Here is an 18,739-nt window from a genome sequence, read left to right as displayed (position 1 = left end):
AAAAGATCTATGTTGATATATATGTATGAACAACCCAAGGTTTAGGATATTGACCCCCAGCATAGGCAAAAATCTACATATAACTTTTGACTACCCCCGTGGAGAAGGCAATGGCACCCCACTCCAGTACTCTTGCCTGGAAAATCCCACGGGCAGAGAAGCCTGGTAGGCTGCAGTCCATAGGGTCCCTAAGGGTTGGACACGACTGAGCGACTTCACTTTCACTTTTCACTTTCATGTATTGGAGAAGGAAATGGCAACCCACTCTAATGTTCTTGCCTGGAGAATCCCAGGGATGGGGGAGCCTGGTGGGCTGCCGTCTATGGGGTCGCACAGAGTTGGACATGGCTGAAGTGACTTAGCAGCAGCAGCACACTGAACTATTAATAGCTTATTGTTGATCAAAAGCCTTACCAATAAGAGTTGATTAACACATATTTTATATGTTATATATATTATATACTATATTCTTATAAGATTAGCTTGAGAAAAGAAAATATTAAGAAAATAATAAAGGAAAATAAATTTACAGTGCTGTACTATATTTATTGATACCAAAGGTTTATGTTGTTTGTTTATAAGATAAATTGTCTGTCAGAACCTACATCAATATTGTCTTATATGATATAAAACACAGTAGGTATTAATGTATTACTAACACTGGACATCTAAAATGAAAAGATAATGTGAAAAAATTAATATTTATTTACAGATATAATAACTCATGCATCAATAATGAAGAAGCAGCAATATGATTGCTTTATGGTAGCCTAGTATAATTGATATGAATGCTTAATAGTGGCCTAGCCTATACAGTAATGAATGAATCAGCATAAAACTTATGGCATATAGTATTACCATCATATTCATAAAATGTATTGAAAACATTTTTTACAAAACCACTTACCTGTGATGATAGGCTGATATATGGTTTCTCTAATTACAAGAGAGAGAAGCACTGTGTACAGTAATGTGATTCTTCGAAAACAAAGTTATAAAACAGTAAGAAAGCTAACACATTAATTTTGTATTAAATATCACTCACCTTATGCCTATGTAAGGATAGCCTATCCACTTCAATACAAGTCTTGTACACAATATTCTACACATATATGTTTGTATATTTATTGAAAAAAGTTCATGTATAAGTGGACCTGTGCAGTTCAAACCCATGTTTTTCAAGGGTCAACTGTATAATAAGGACATAGCTTTAGATGCTGTCAGTAGAGTCAGCCTTAGAGTGACTTAATCTAAGACCTCAGAATGAGAAGGGGTCAGCCATGCAAATAGCCCAAACAGAAGATTTGGGGAAATAGAGCAGACTGAAAAATACACTGAAAGTGGGAATATGTTCTAAGATCTGAAAAGTTGCCTGTGTGTACATATGTGCTCAGTTGCTTAAGTCATGTCCAGCTCTTTGCAACCCCATGGACTGTAGCTTGTCAGGCTCCTCTGTCCGTGGGATTCTCCAGGCAAGAATACTGAAGTGGGTTGTGGCTTCTCCTGGTAGCAGTAAAGAGAACAGTGGTTTGAGGTGATGTATTATAGGTAAGCAGAGGTCTTTTAACAAGTTTGATTTCATTCTAAGAATAAAGAGAAATTGTTGAAAAAATTTAAGTGTGAATTTTTAATCTTTCTCCATCAGAATGATCCTGAGGGGAATATTAAATATATTACTGTCTAGGACTGTAGAATCTGATCCATGTGGTTTCTAAATCATAATATTTGTAAAAAAAACTCCCTTGTGATTCTGATTCATGGTCTCAATATGAGAACCACAGATTTAAAATGTTTGCTTAATCACCAATCTTACTTTCCTACATGAACTTTGATTTTACTGGTGTTGCCTTTTGTTTTTTTGGTTTTTTTCCAAATTGTGTAGCTATTTTTAGAATTTCATTGGGTAGTACTTTGGTTGTCTTTTATTTCTACAAGAGAAATTTTACTTCTTTTTTAAAAATATTACCTGCTGCAGTTTATATATTTTTTAAAATTAATTATTTTTTGCTGCGCTAGGTCTTCATTGCTGTGTGGGGGCTTTCTCTAGTTGCAGCAAGTAGGGGACTGTTCTTCATTGCATTGAGTGGGCTACAATTGTGGTGGCTTCTCTTATTGCAGAGCACAGGCTCTAGGCGCATGGGCTTTAGTAGCTGCAACACACAGGCTCAGTAGTTGCAGCTTGCAGGCCCTAGAGCACAGGCTGAGTAGTTGTGGCACATCAGCTTAGTGGCCCTGTGACTTGCAGGATCTTAGTTCCCAGACCAGTGATTGTACCCATGTCCCCTGCATTGGCAGGTGGATTCTTAACCACTGGACTACCAGGGAAGTCCAGATTTACTTCTTTTCGAAAAAGAAAAACCATGTGTTTGCTCTCTTGTTTTCTTTCAGATTTAGAGACCAACTATGAGATCAAGAAGTTATCTTCAGAAAATGACATTTATGAAATAAACTTATCCCAGTGGAAAATTATGGAAAGAATTAAAAACCATGGCCTTAAGAGCTTCATTTTAAAAAATGATTGGGAGTCCAAAAGAAGATTTGAAGGACAAGAGGAATATTTCAACCAAGTGAAAATCACATCTCAAAAAATGTCCCCTTACCAAAAACGCTCATCTCTTTCCTCACGTCAGAGAATTCATTATGTTGAGAAACCCTATGAATGTAAGGAATGTGGGAAGGCCTTTAGAGTCCGCCAACAACTTACATTTCATCACCGAATTCATACTGGTGAGAAACCTTATGAATGTAAGGAATGTGGGATGGCATTTAGACAGACGGCACATCTTACTCGACATCAGAGACTTCATTCTGGTGAAAAACTCTATGAATGTAAGGAATGTGGGGAATCTTTCATGTGTGGCCCAGAACTTAGAGTACATCAGAAAATTCATATTGGTGAGAAACCCTATGTATGTAAAGAATGTGGGAAGGCCTTCAGAGTTCGTGGACAACTTACTCTCCATCAGAGGATTCATACTGGTGAGAAACCGTATGTATGTACAGAATGTGGGAAAGCCTTTAGGCAGTATGCACATCTTACTCGACATCAGAAGCTTAATATTGCTGACAAACTCTATGAATGTAAAGAATGTGGGAAGGCCTTTTTGTGTGGGTCTGGCCTTAGAGTACATCACAAACTTCATACTGGGGAGAAACCCTATGAATGTAAAGAATGTGGGAAGGCCTTTAGAGTACGACAACAACTGACACTCCATCAGAGAATTCATACTGGTGAGAAGCCCTATGAATGTAAGGAATGTGGAAAGACTTTTAGTCGTGGTTATCATCTTATTCTTCATCACAGAATTCATACTGGTGAGAAACCGTATGAATGTAAGGAATGCTGGAAGGCCTTTAGTCGTTACTCACAACTTATTTCACACCAGAGTATTCATATTGGTGTTAAACCCTATGACTGTAAGGAATGCGGGAAGGCCTTTAGACTACTCTCACAACTTACACAACATCAGAGTATTCATATTGGTGAGAAACCCTATAAATGTAAGGAATGTGGGAAGGCCTTTAGATTGCGCCAAAAACTTACTCTACATCAGAGCATTCATACTGGTGAAAAACCTTTTGAATGTAAGGAATGTAGGAAAGCCTTTAGACTTAATTCATCTCTTATTCAACATCTGAGAATTCATTCTGGTGAGAAACCCTATGAATGTAAGGAATGTAAGAAGGCCTTTAGACAACATTCACACCTTACCCATCATCTGAAAATTCATAATGTAAAAATGTGAGAATGCTTTGTCAGTCCTGTGTTGTAGAACAGTCTGTGAATGTAGTAATTAGTCCCTTTTGCTTCATTCATGCACCTGACTTGGCATAAGGGGGTTTATATCATTAACAGAATGTGTTAATTTAATGTATTCCACCATCACTCAGATCTGAGAATCTTCCCATTCATTCTACAAACTCATTAATGTAACAAATGTGGGGAAGACATTTATCGTCATCTCTAGCCCATCACTTTCCTACTTGTGTTATACTGAACAAGATGCTTAACTGCTCCATACTAGAATTTCTTCATTTGTAAAATTATAATACTGTGGCAGAGTAAAAATTGCTGCAAATTATTTGACACTCCATCTGTCAAGAAGTAAAATCCACATGCTTTCCCTATGAATCTGGGTCAACTGACTGCTTTGAGCAGTAGAATAGTAGAAGTACTGCTGTGCTAGTTTCTGGACCCAGATTTTACTGGTAGATTTTACCTCATCTCTTGGAATACTCTCTCAAGTTGAGACCTTAAACTGTTACATTAAAAAGTCTGGATACTCTGCTGAAGACACCACATGAAGAGGCCCTGAGACTACATAAAGAAGGAGAGGCACTCTGCTGTGCCGTCTTCCAGATATGCCCACGAAAACGCCAGATATTTGAGTAAACAGTTTGGATGCTCCAGACCAGCCATCAGCTGAGTTCCTACTGGTGACCTCAGTTGATGCCATGTAGAACAAAAACAATTGACCAGCTGAGCCCCTACCCAAATTCTTGACCCACACAATCATGAGATACAATGGTTGTTATTTTAATCTACTAAATTTTGTTTTATTATGTTACTGTCTTGAAAATCCATATGAAAGACTATGAGCACAATGAATATAGAAATGCCTTCTATCAACACTCATCAGTTATTGAATGTCAGATAACTTATTCATTTTTTAAATATTTTTTATTTATTTGGCTACCCTAGTTCTTAGTTGCAGTATGTGAGCTCTTGTTGTGGCATGTGGGATCTAGTTCCCTAACCAGGGATCAAACCCGGGCCAATTGCATTGTGAGTGTAGAGTCTTAGCCACTCGACCACCAGGCAAGTCCCAACTTATTCTTGCTAAAATACTTGAAAGTAAGTTCTTTTTCAATTTGTTCATAAAAAAGAAGATATTCTAGGGACTCACCTGGTGGTCCAGCGGTTAAGACTCTGCACTTTCACTGTAGGGGAAACAAGTTCCATCTGTAGTCAGGGAACTACATGCTATGTGGCATGGCTGGAAAAAACCAAACAAGCAAAAAAGAGAAGATATTCTACAATCGTATGTTCTCTGTCTCAGTATAAATTTGATTTAAAATTGACGAAGGTTGGATGGACCTAGAGATTATCATACTAAGTGAAGTAAGTCAGACAAAGAAAAACAAATATTGTATCATTTATATGTGGAAACTAAAAATAGTACAAATAAACTTACTTACAAAACAGAAACAGACAGACATAGAAAACAAGCATGGTTATTAAAAGGGAAATGGAGGGATAAATCAGAAGTATGGGATTAACAGATACACACTACCATATATAATAGGTGAACAACAAGGATTTACTGTATAGCAGTGGGAACTGCATTCAATATCTTATAATAACCTATAATGGAAAATAATTTTTAAAATATATATTCACTATATATGTGAATATAATACACTGTATATATATACACGTGTGTGTGTATATATATATATATATATATATACACATATATATAAAACTGAATCACTGTGCTGTACACCTAAAACTAACACAGTATTATAAATCAACTATACTTCAATTATATATACACATATATATAAAACTGAATCACTGTGCTGTACACCTAAAACTAACACAGTATTATAAATCAACTATACTTCAATTAAATAAAGTATTAAAGGATAAGATAAAAAGAAACTTTGGAAATTAAAAATCACCTCTAAATCCGGTATCACTTTTAAAAAATCCATTGAGGCCTTTTTAAAAAATGCTCAAATTAATATTATCTTCAGCCAGTGGGGATTTCCTCAGCTTGGATCCTGTGTCCTTTTGTTGTGATTGCTATAGCCTTTGCTAGCTTCTTTTTTTTTTTTTCTGATCAAATGCATTGATCAGTTACAGAACACATTAGGGCATTTATTAATAAACAAGGAAAATGGAGCACTTATCTTGCCTTTCCTTTATGAACTATATATTTCCTTTATGGACTAGATAAGACAACCAGAAGTTGGTGAAGGAAAGTTCTTTATTATTAGAAAATTCTAGCTAATAAAGGTCAAAGGAATGATAGATCCAAGCAATCACATTTTTTACTTATGGATCTTGTTGATATCAGTGGGTATGAAAACCATTTGGTGAAAGATTATAGGAAGATTTTAATGGATGGGGCAGAATGACAACCCAGTAATCAATAGTAACATCTCTAAATCAGCATAACTAATTGCTTCTTGATGCAATGCAATGGATGCAATACTACCTGTGGCATATTCTTGTCCAAAATATTGATTCAGAAGTGTAATTTGGTCTCTAAACCTACCAGTTTTCAGGAGACTTGAGAAATAAATGAACAAATTAATGACACAAAACTAACAGCCAAATCCACAATGTGGGAAATTCAACAAAATAAAAGGCCTACTTTCTTAACCAATATATGATAAGACAATAAAAACAATTTTACAAATTAAAAGAGACTTAAGAGATATGTTAATTGAATACAGTGTATGCAATGTATTGAGATGCTTGTATTAAAATGTAGCCAGGATTTGCTTTAATCTGGTATGGTAAGATATGAAGACATGGAAATGATTATCATGAAGGAAGAAGCTTATTGGCAGAGGTTTCTACTAACAGGAAGCACCGCATGCATATAGGACCACATGGAAGAAGCAGCTAGTCCTGTTAGGAGGCAGAAGGCAGGAAAGGGCAGCGCATGACTCAGAAACTTTACTTGAGTTTTCCCAGGAAGGAATGGGTGATGTGATGCCAGGTAGGTACACTGAGCAAGTTTAGGACTAGATAGATTGAATAATTTTGTGGACTCAGAGCTACAGCCGGTGGTCCTTAGTTGTCCAGTACTTGGCTCTGGTGATTCAGAACAGGAAGAATATTGGCTTGGTGTCTGAGAGTTTGCTAAAGGAGATGTTTGGTAAAGGGGTTTCAACTTTGGATTCGTTGGTTTGTATATCAAAGCATGCTCACAGGGGAGCCATTTGTCAAGGAATTTGCTATCTCTAGAAGGGATAGTTGCTCCAAGATCAAGTCTCTAAATGCCAACATTGAGAATACAGAAAATAAGAAAATAAATTCAATACAATCCTGATTCTGACAAGCAAATTAAAAAAAAAATTATTGTGAAAAGGTAAACCTAGGATGGGTATTAAATGATTTTTATTCATTTGTTGGGTTTCCCAGGTGGCTCAGTAGTAAATAATCCTCCTGCAATGTAGGAGACACGGGTTCAATCCTTGGGTCAGGAAGATCCACTGGAGAAGGAAATGGCCACCCATTCCAAAATTCTTGTGGAAAATCCCATGCACAGAGGAGCCTAGCAGGCTGCAGTCCATGGGGTTGCAAAAGAGTCAGATATGACTTAGTAACTAAACAACAACAAGAATTCATTTGTTAGACATGATGATGGCATGGGTTTGGGTGTGTGTACAAATCCTTATGCATTAGAGATCCATACTGAAGTATTCAAAAGTAAAATTATGTCGTGTATGATTTGCTTTTAATACTGAAGAAAAGTGAAAAGTGGAAAGGATAGATGAAATAAGATCAGCAAAGTGTTGCTAATTGTTGAAGCTTGAATAATGGGAACATAGGGTTCATTGTCCTATTCTTACTACCTTTGCATATTTTTAAAAATTTCCATAATAAAGTGTTTGTTTAAGTAGAAAATCTGAAACTTTAAACTATTCATGATAAATGATAATTTGATACCTCCAGGTAAAAATTTGTGGGAAGTCACTAAAACACTACTTGGTAGAAAAATAGTAACCTTGATGCATTTAGAAAACCTGCCTTGAGAATTAGTTCAGCACTCTGTTACCATACCTACTGTGCCTGTCGAGCAGGAAGTTGATAAATGTACTGAAAAAAAAGCATTTAGCTGAATCCAGAAAAAAAATTTTTTTTTGGCCACCCTGCATGGGTTGTGCAATCTTAGTTCCCCCACCAGGGATTAGGATTCCCCTAACCCTAGAAGTCCTAAAACTGGACTGTTGGGGAATTCCCAGAAAACAATTTTTTTTTTAATTAAGGTAAATAGCAGGAAGTAATTCATACAATAAAGGTAAAAATACAATTTTTTAAAAGTATAAATAGAATAAGAAACTAGTAGATTTTATCCAAGAATATTCTCCTTGAAAAGACCATTAATATAGAATCAACAGTTATTATTGAGGGGAAAAAGATGATTCAGTTACAGCTCTATGTATGGGAATTGTGAATAGCTACATATATCAAAGAGATTTAAAAGTTTTTAAGTTCATGAATGTACTATAATATACATATATTTCATTATGTATAAAAATAAGGAGAACGAACTATTTAGAGAAACCTAAATGATCAAAGTTGACTCAAGATCCTATAGAAAACCTGAACAACCTACTTTATATTTTATTTATTTTATATTTTAAACAATTTATAGATTTTGTAACATAGGTTTTATAATGTAAGAGATCTGTAGGCGAGGGAAAATAAATATAGTTATGCTCTTGTTTTTTTAAAAACTAGGGTCAACAGTTTTGCAGGCAAGAAAGTTTTAAAAACAGATAATCTCTAACAAAATTTTTCAGAATCATTCTACAAGGCAAATATCCCAATAATAAAATTAGATGAGGATAACTCCTAAAAAGCAAAATCTAGACCAGTATCATTTGAGATACATGGATACATTCCAAAAAGAGGTAAGTAAATTGAACTCAGTAGTCTAATAAAACAATTATAAACCATAAAATGGCTTACCAGGAATACCTGGGGCCTGACCTTTTGTGATTTAGTTAGGCATCCAGATTTTAGATTTTCTAACTTGAACAATGTGACAGTGTTGGGGGAAATGACATGATCCAGCCCCAGTTATCTTTTAGATTGCTTCTCTTCTTTTTGTTGTGTTAGCCTCATTAAGGAATGAAAAACAGGCATTCAATACTTAAAAATTAATACCTTCAACAGGAGAAAATGAGTAGTGCCATAATAAAGAGACTTATTTTACTTTCAGTCAAACTAATGCCACTCTTATATTGACTTGTACCTCTAAGTACATTTTGCTTAAAGTGGGCAGACTGGCTAGATGTCACTGAATAATCATTCATCATTTAGAATAGCAAATCTCTCCTACTCATGATTTCAAAATGCTTTTAATTTGTAGACAGTGCACAGTGTTTACACAAAAATGTAACACAAGTGTTTTAGGTGCTATAATAAAATTAGGTTTTTCTAACAAGTCAGTGTGTTTCTCTCTGGTAACATTTTCTTGTTAACAGAAGTGTTTTGGGCACAGTGTATTAACTCAAAATTTTTTAAAGTATGTTCCACAAAACACTGCTACTTAATGGTTCTTACAGAAAATGATTTTGTGGTCTAATAAGCATGTTGTTCAGTCGCTCAGTCATATCCGACTCTGCAACCCCATGGACTGCAGCATGCCAGGTCTCCCTGTCCTTCACCATCTCCGGGAGCTTGCTCAAACTCATGTCCCTTGAGTCGGTGATGCCATCCAGCCATCTCGTCCTCTGTCGTCCTCTTCTCCTGCCTTTAATCTTTGCCAGCATCCAGGTCTTTTCCAATGAGTCAGCTCTTCGCATGAGGTGGCCAAAGCATGAGAGTGCTGTATTTTGTATTTCTTGAGGGGGAAAAAAATCACATTAAGTGCCTATCAAAAGACTATGAAGTGTTTTATTTTATCTAATGCAATGTATTTCATACTTCAGTATAGAACTCCCATTCCCAATACCTATTGTAGATGTAATTCCACTTTGGCAGATGTTGCCCTCACCCAAAAAGAGAGGCTTCAGGGATGGAAATGTCAGCATTATGGCAGGTGTATGGTTATCTGGTGAGGAAAGCAACTTACAGCATGCTGTCCAAACAGCTGCTTGCTTTATTTTGGATTTAACATGGTGCTTTTCAGTAGAATTGGAAACTCCTAGCCCTATTCTAAATACACAATATGTATTTAGGCCTTTTATTGGTCAATATTTAGGTTATATATAATTTATCACTGAAAAATATCTTATTGGATATATGTTTCTTGCTATTCATAAGCAAGGTTTTCTCTGAGATTGGTAAGTCACAGGTTATGTTCACTCTCATCCTCACTAGATATTACCATAGAAGAGAACGTTGGGGAACTTACCTGACAGTCCAGGGGTTAAGACTTCACCTTCCAATGCAGGAAGTGTGAGTTTGATCCCTAGTAGCCAGGATCTTACATGCTTGCAGCCAAAAAACCAAAACATAAAAAAGAGCAGTATTGTAACAAATTTAGTAAAGACTTTAAAAATGGTCCACATCAAAAAAAAAAAAAAGGAGAGAGAATATCATTGTAGTGCCAGTTTACAACCCCTTCAACCTTACAGCCCCATTTCTGGTATGTGCTTTAGTATTTTCTTGGTAAATAAGGAGTTGAGCGTGTTTTTACATTGTTTATTACAAGATCCCCAATCTCCAAGAAAATCTGGAAAGCAGACAACCAGTGAGTACCTAACTTATAAAACTTCAGATATTGATAAGGGTCACGAAGAGAAAATATACTGGGAAAGAGAATTACTGAAGGGGAACAATTAAGTTAATCTTTTCATCCGAAGTGTATAAAGTACCCATAGTGGTAGCAATACCGGTTTTATGTAAGAATAGCCTGACTAACACTGCAAAAGAAAAGATTCAAAGGGGATACTAGTCCAGGGAGAATGAAAAATGCTGAAAAAGTCCATATAATTGAAACACTGGTACTCATGCATGAACAGACCAGTGAAATAGAACAGAATTCCATATATAGACCCAAATACACAGGGAATTTTCGTACATGAGGGGATAGGGAATTGACACATTCTTTTTGTGTGTGTGTGTGTGTTTGTTTGTTTGTTTACTTTGGGGACCATATGAATGTTTTGCAAATTTTAAAAGTTAGTAACAACCAAAGGGGAAAGTAGGGAGTAATAAAGAGTATGGGACTAACAGGTGTGTACCATTATATATAAAATAGATAAGGATTTGCTGTATAGCACATGGAACTGTATTCAATATCTTGTAATAACCTCTAATGAAAAGTAATCTGAAAAAATATATATATATAAATAATTGAATCACTTTGCTGTACACCTAAAACTAACACAATATTATAAATCAACTATAGTTAAGTTTTTTTAAAGTGAATCACAGAAGAGAGACCTTAAGTTGGAACATAAGCAAAAACAAATGTTTCCTTCGTACTAAATGGGGAAAAAAGACAGGCAAGCAACTTTTGAAGACAATTTGACTGTATTTCCTCAGGCTACAAACAGAGCAAAAAGAACCCGTAAACAAATAATTAACTCTAGTTAGTAGATTGGTTTACACAGCTATATAGATTAGTAATTCTGAAACTAATTCAGGTATTCTAGAATCAGGCAAAAAAGTATTATGGGAGTAAATAAATAGGAGCCAAATTTATTGTTGCTGGAGAAGGGAGTTAAATATGGAGAGGAGGAGGCTAGAATGAATCCTGTCGTGTTGGATCGCAATTGGGAGTATCACTTTTTAAAGAGATGTTTAAAAAAAAATAAATTTAGAAATACATTAGGAATGTGTGTATGTATGTCCCTCTAGCAGAAAGGACATAGAAGCAATTACACTTTGTAGCAATGAGAATATCCAGCACCCAGATCCAAGGAACAAGGACTCCTTGGAGAAACAGCATAAAAGTCTGAGCAGAGAAAACATAAGATGTGGTTGGAACATTCTGTGGAAGTAGAAAGTGGGGAAGTGCTCAAAAAATGGATGAAATATGTCAGAAAATCACAGTATTTCAAGAAGTTCTCACTGGCCAAATCTGGACAATCTGAGCATCAAAATAGGTCATGATAGTAGCAGATGGAGTAAAATCATTGACTAACCCAGTGACTATAATACATTTAATAGTAGCATGCCAACTTACTAATGTATTAATAGAAGGCATGGTGAAATTAGAAAATCACCATCAGTCAGCCATCACAGTAATCATTGATTCTGCTAAGAATCATCAATGTTGGGGCTTCCCTGGTGGCTCAGTGGTGAAAGAATCCACCTGCCAGTGCAGGGGACACAGATTTGATCCCTGGTCCAGGAAGATCACACATGCGACGAAGCCCATGCGCCACAACTTATTGAGCCTGTGCTCTAGAGCCTGGAAGCCGCAAACACTGAGCCCATGTGCCACAACTACTGAAGCTTGCACGCCATAGAGCCCATGCTCCCCAACAAGAGAAGCCACTGCAATGAGAAGCTCACGCCCCGCAACTAGAGAGTAGCCCCTCGCTTGCCACAGCTAGAGGAAAGCCTGCACAGCAACAAAGACCCAGCGCAGCCAGAAAAGAAATAAATAAAATTAAGGAAAAAATCAGCAATGTATGCCAAACTAGTGAGTGAAAATTTGATGAGAAAATAGAATTTGAGACCATTTTAAAGTCTGTCTCCACAAATATTGATTACAAAGGGGAAAGTAGTAATTTTACAGTAAAGAAACCTGGCAGACAGCACCTTAACCAGTAATCAAAGTTAACATAACCACTGTGGTACAAAATGATATCCTGTACCTCCTGTTATAATGCAGGAGAACAGAGCAACTCCTGTGATATTCTTCACAAAGGGCATACCAGAATTTAATCGTCAGGAAATCACAGAAAAATGCAATTCAAGCAATGTTCTACAACTGGCCTTTACTTAGCAGCAGCCTTATGTGTGCAACCGACTTTTCTGAATAAAATTCCAATTGTTCAGGCAAAAATAGGATTGTAAAATAAATGTGGTAAATGTTAGCATTTATAAAATCTATGTGAAGGGTATACAGAAATTCTTTGTGCTGTTTTTGCAACTTTTCTGTTTGATATGTCAAAATAAAAAGTTTTATTAACAAAGAAAGCAGGTTTGCATTCTGCCTCCTCTACTAATTGCTCTGTGACTTTGGACAAGTTGCTTCACCTCTTTGGGTTTCTGTGTCTGTCACAGGATCAAAATAGTACTGACACAAAGAGATTGTTCTGAGAGATAATTAATGCATGTACAATTTTCAAAAGTAGGCCTAGGAAAAGAAAGAGTACTTTAAATATTAGCTTTTATAATTTTTACTTGAAAATTTGTGTCTTTTTTCACCCCCAAGAAAATTTTTTATCTGCTTTTTTTCTCTTTTTCCTAAAAATTCCCTTTTCTTCCTTATTATTGGTTTCGCCTTCTAGAATTTCTGTTAGGCATTAGAATTTCTGACACTGCCTTTCACATTTTCTTCCATATTTTCCATTTTTATTATTTTTTTAAATTGCTGTTGTTCAGCTGCTATCAGACCAGATCAGATCAGTCGCTCAGTCCTATCTGACTCTTTGCGACCCCATGAATCGCAGCACGCCAGGCCTCCCTGTCCATCACCAACTCCTGGAGTTCACCCAGACTCATGTCCATCGAGTCAGTGATGCCATCCAGCCATCTCATCCTCTGTCGTCCCCTTCTCCTCCTGCCCCCAATCCCTCCCAGCATCAGAGTCTTTTCCAATGAGTCAACTCTTCGCATGAGGTGGCCAAAGTACTGCAGTTTCAGCTTTAGCATCATTCCTTCCAAAGAAACCCCAGGGCTGATCTCCTTCAGAAATGGACTGATTGGATCTCCTTGCAGTCCAAGGGACTCTCAAGAGTCTTCTCCAACACCACAGTTCAAAAGCATCAATTCTTCAGCACTCAGCCTTCTTCACAGTCCAACTCTCACATCCATACATGACCACAGGAAAAACCATAGCCTTGACTAGATGAACCTTTGTTGGCAAAGTAATGTCTCTGCTTTTGAATATGCTATCTAGGTTGGTCATAACTTTCCTTCCAAGGAGTAAGCGTCTTTTAATTTCATGGCTGCAGTCACCATCTGCAGTGATTTTGGAGCCCCCCAAAATAAAGTCTGACACTGTTTCCACTGTTTCCCCATCTATTTCCCATGAAGTGATGGGACCGGATGCCATGATCTTCGTTTTCTGAATGTTGAGCTTTAAGCCAACTTTTTCACTCTCCACTTTCACCTTCATCAAGAGGCTTTTGAGTTCCTCTTCACTTTCTGCCATAAGGGTGGTGTCATCTGCATATCTGAGGTTATTGATATTTCTCCCGGCAATCTTGATTCCAGCTTGTGTTTCTTCCAGTCCAGCGTTTCTCATGATGTACTCTGCATATAAATTAAATAAACAGGGTGACAATATACAGCCTTGACATACTCCTTTTCCTATTTGGAACCAGTCTGTTGTTCCATGTCCAGTTCTAATTGTTGCTTCCTGACCTGCATACAAATTTCTCAAGAGGCAGATCAGGTGGTCTGGTATTCCCATCTCTTTCAGAATTTTCCACAGTTTATTGTGAGCCACACAGTCAAAGGCTTTGGCATAGTCAATAAAGCAGAAATAGATGTTTTTCTGGAACTCTCTTGCTTTTTCCATGATCCAGCGGATGTTGGCAATTTGATCTCTGGTTCCTCTGCCTTTTCTAAAACCAGCTTGAACATCAGGAAGTTCATGGTTGACATATTGCGGAGGCCTGGCTTGGAGAATTTTGAGCATTACTTTACTAGCGTGTGAGATGACTACAATTGTGCGGTAATTTGAGCATTCTTTGGCATTGCCTTTCTTTGGGATTGGAATGAAAACTGACCTTTTCCAGTCCTGTGGCCACTGCTGAGTTTTCCACATTTGCTGGCATATTGAGTGCAGCACTTTCACAGCATCATCTTTCAGGATTTGGAAAGCTCAACTGGAATTCTATCACCTCCACTAGCTTTGTTCGTAGTGATGCTTTCTAAGCCCCACTTGACTTCACATTCCAGGATGTCTGGCTCTAGGTGAGTGATGATACCACTGTGATTATCTGGGTCGTGAAGATCTTTTTTGTACAGTTCTTCTGTGTATTCTTGTCATCTCTTCTTAATATCTTCTGCTTCTGTTAGGTCCATACCATTTCTGTCCTTTATTGAGCCCATCTTTGCATGAAATGTTCCTTTGGTATCTCTGATTTTCTTGAAGCGATCTTTAGTCTTTTCCATTCTGTTGTTTTCCTCTATTTCTTTGCATTGATCGCTGAAGAAGGCTTTCTTATCTCTTCTTGCTATTCTTTGAAACTCTGCATTCAGATGTTTATATCTTTCCTTTTCTCCTTTGCTTTTCGCTTCTCTTCTTTCCACAGCTATTTGTAAGGCCTCCCCAGACAGCCATTTTGCTTTTTTGCATTTCTTTTCCATGGGGATGGTCTTGATCCCTGTGTCCTGTACAATGTCACGAACCTCATTCCATAGCTCATCAGGCACTCTATCTATCAGATCTAGGCCCTTAAATCTATTTCTCACTTCCACTGTATAATCATAAGGGATTTGATTTAGGTCATACCTGAATGGTCTAGTGGTTTTCCCTACTTTCTTCAATGTAAGTCTGAATTTGGCAATAAGGAGTTCATGGTCTGAGCCACAGTCAGCTCCTGGTCTTGTTTTTGCTGACTGTATAGAGCTTCTCCATCTTTGGCTGCAAAGAATATAATCAATCTGATTTCGGTGTTGACCATCTGGTGATGTCCACGTGTAGAGTCTTCTCCTATGTTGTTGGAAGAGGGTGTTTGCTATGACCAGTGCATTTTCTTGGCAAAACTCTATTAGTCTTTGCTCTGCTTCATTCCGTATTCCAAGGCCAAATTTTGCCTGTTACTTCAGGTGTTTCTTGACTTCCTACTTTTGCATTCCAGTCCACTATAATGAAAAGGACATCTTTTTTGGGTGTTAGTTCTAAAAGGTCTTTTAGGTTTTCATAGAACCGTTCAACTTCAGCTTCTTCAGCGTTACTGGTTGGGGCATAGACTTGGATTACTGTGATACTGAATGGTTTGCCTTGGAAACGAACAGAGATCATCCTGTCGTTTTTGAGATTGTATCCAAGTACTGCATTTCGGACTCTTTTGTTGACCATGATGGCTACTCCATTTCTTCTGAGGGATTCCTGCCCGCAGTAGTAGATATAATGGTCATCTGAGTTAAATTCACCCATTCCAGTCCATTTCAGTTCGCTGATTCCTAGAATGTCGACATTCACTCTTGCCATCTCTTGTTTGACCACTTCCAATTTGCCTTGATTCATGGACCTGACATTCCAGGTTCCTATGCAATATTGCTCTTTACAGCATCGGACCTTGCTTCTATCACCAGTCACATCCACAGTTGTGTATTCTTTTTCCTTTGGCTCCATCCCTTCATTCTTTCTGGAGTTATTTCTCCACTGATCTCCAGTAGCATATTGGGCACCTACTGACCTGGGGAGTTTCTCTTTCAGTATCCTATCATTTTGCCTTTTCATACTGTTCATGGGGTTCTCAAGGCAAGAATACTGAAGTGGCTTGCCAGTCCCTTCTCCAGTGGACCACATTCTGTCAGATCTCTCCACCATGACCCGCCCGTCTTGGGTTGCCCCATGGGCATGGCTTAGTTTCATTGAGTTAGACAAGGCTGTGGTCCTAGGGTGATTAGATTGACTAGTTTTCTGTGAGTATGGTTTCAGTGTGTTTGCTCTCTGATGCCCTCTTGCAACACCTACTATCTTACTTGGGTTTCTCTTACTTTGGGCGTGGGGTATCTCTTCATGGCTGCTCCAGCAAAGCGCATCCAATGCTCCTTACCTTGGATGAGGGGTATCTCCTCACCGCAGCCTTTCCTGACCTTCAACATGGGATCGCTCCTCTAGGCCCTCCTGTGCCAGCACAGCCACGGTGTGGGGTTGGTCCTGCTAAGTTGTGTCCAGCTCTTTGCAACCCCATGGATTACATCACACCAGGCTTCCCTGTCTATAGCCTCATGCTGCTGCTGCTGCTAAGTCGCTTCAGTCGTGTCTGACTCTGTGTGACCCCACAGATGGCAGCCCACCAGGCTCCACCGTCCCTGGGATTCTCCAGGCAAGAACACTGGAGTGGGTTGCCATTTCCTTCTCCAATGCACGAAAGTGAAAGTGAAGTCACTCAGTAAGTGTCCGACTCTTTGTAGTCCCCATAGCCTCATACTTTATTTTAAATAAGCTTTTTCTTTTAGAACGGTTTTAGATCTACAGAAAAGTTGCAAAAATAGTTGAGTTCCCAAATAATGAGAATTCAGTTTTTCCTTTTGTTAACATCCTACATTAATATGGTACGTTTGCATTATCATATTCTTATTAACTAAAGCCCATAGTCCATCCTTGGACAGCAAGGAGATCAAACCAGTCAATCCTAAAGGAAATCAGCCCTGAATATTCACTGGAAGGACTGACACTGAGGCTGAAGTTCCAATACTTTGGCCACCTGATACGAAGAGCTGACTTATTAGAAAAGGCCCTGATCCTGAGAAAGATTGAACGTAGGAGGAGAAGGGGATGACAGAGGATGAGATGGTTAGACACCATCACCAACTCAATGGTCATGAGTTTGAGCAAGCTCCAGAAGATGGTGAAGGACAGGGAAGCCTGGCATGCTGCAGTCCATGAGGTCGCAAAGAGTCGGACACGACTGAGTGACTGAACAACAATACTCAAGTCAAATGTCCTTAGTTTTTACCTAATATCCTTCTGCTCCAGGATCCTATCCAGGATACATTATATTTAGTCCTCTGTATCCTGTTTATTTAACTTATATGCAGAATACATCATGAGAAACATGGACTGGAAGAAAACACAAGCTGGAATCAAGATTGCCGGGAGAAATATCAATAACCTCAGATATGCAAATGATACCACCCTTATAGCAGAAAGTAAAGAGGAACTAAAAAGCCTCTTGATGAAAGTGCAAGTGGAGAGTGAAAAGTTGGCTTAAAGCTCACCATTCAGAAAACAAAGATCATGGCATCTGGTCCCATCACTTCATGGGAAATAGATGGGGAAACAGTGGAAACAGTGTCAGACTTTATTTTGGGGGGCTCCAAAATCACTGCAGATGGTGACTGCAGCCATGAAATTAAAAGACGCTTACTCCTTGGAAGGAAAGTTATGACCAACCTAGATAGCATATTCAAAAGCAGAGACATTACTTTGCCAACAAAGGTTCATCTAGTCAAGGCTATGGTTTTTCCTGTGGTCATGTATGGATGTGAGAGTTGGACTGTGAAGAAGGCTGAGCGCCGAAGAACTGATGCTTTTGAACTGTGGTGTTGGAGAAGACTCTTGAGAGTCCCTTGGACTGCAAGGAGATCCAACCAGTCCATTCTGAAAGAGATCAGCCCTGGGGTTTCTTTGGAAGGAATGATGCTAAAGCTGAAACTGCAGTACTTTGGCCACCTCATGCGAAGAGTTGACTCATTGGAAAAGACTCTGATGCTGGGAGGGATTGGGGGCAAGAGGAGAAGGGGACGACAGAGGATGAGATGGCTGGATGGCATCACTGACTCAATGGACGTGAGTCTGAGTGAACTCTGGGAGTTGGTGATGGACAGGGAGGCCTGGCGTGCTGTGATTCATGGGGTCACAAAGAGTCGGACACGACTGAGCGACTGATCTGATCTGATGTGATCCTTATGCTGCTCAAGACTGTGACAGTTTCTCAGGATTTCCTTGGTTTTTTTAAAATTTAGTTTTGGTTGCTTTGGGTCTTCGTTTCTGTGCTCAGGCTTTCTTCAGTTGCAGCCAGCGGGGGCTACTTTTCCTTGTGGTGCACGGGCTTCCCATAATGGCTTCTCTTGTTGCAGACAAGGGCTCTAGAGTGCTTGGGCTTCAGTAGTTGTGTCCTACGAGCTTAGTTGCTCTGTGGCATATGGGATATTCCAGGACCCAGGATGAAACCCGTGTGCCCT

The 18,739-nt window shown here is 38.4% G+C and overlaps 1 protein-coding gene across 2 annotated transcripts in view; it reads left to right on the top strand.

The window, feature by feature from the left end:
- The window catches only part of LOC113875659 (zinc finger protein 14 homolog), a 100,274-nt gene that overhangs the window by 53,652 nt on the left and 27,883 nt on the right, over positions 1-18,739 (top strand). The window contains exon 7 of one of the 2 annotated variants that reach the window (XM_027514290.1): positions 2,649-3,734. In XM_027514290.1, coding sequence (XP_027370091.1) covers positions 2,649-3,734 — 1,086 coding nt within the window. Of the gene's footprint in view, positions 1-2,388; positions 5,001-18,739 lie in introns of those variants that run through there. The other variant, XM_027514279.1, reaches the window with a different exon arrangement.

The sequence above is a fragment of the Bos indicus x Bos taurus genome, chromosome 18, assembly GCF_003369695.1.
Source record: "Bos indicus x Bos taurus breed Angus x Brahman F1 hybrid chromosome 18, Bos_hybrid_MaternalHap_v2.0, whole genome shotgun sequence".
Lineage (NCBI taxonomy): Eukaryota > Metazoa > Chordata > Mammalia > Artiodactyla > Bovidae > Bos > Bos indicus x Bos taurus.
The sequence above is the reverse complement of the archived record's forward strand: the minus strand, read 5'-3'. Positions and strand labels throughout refer to the sequence as shown.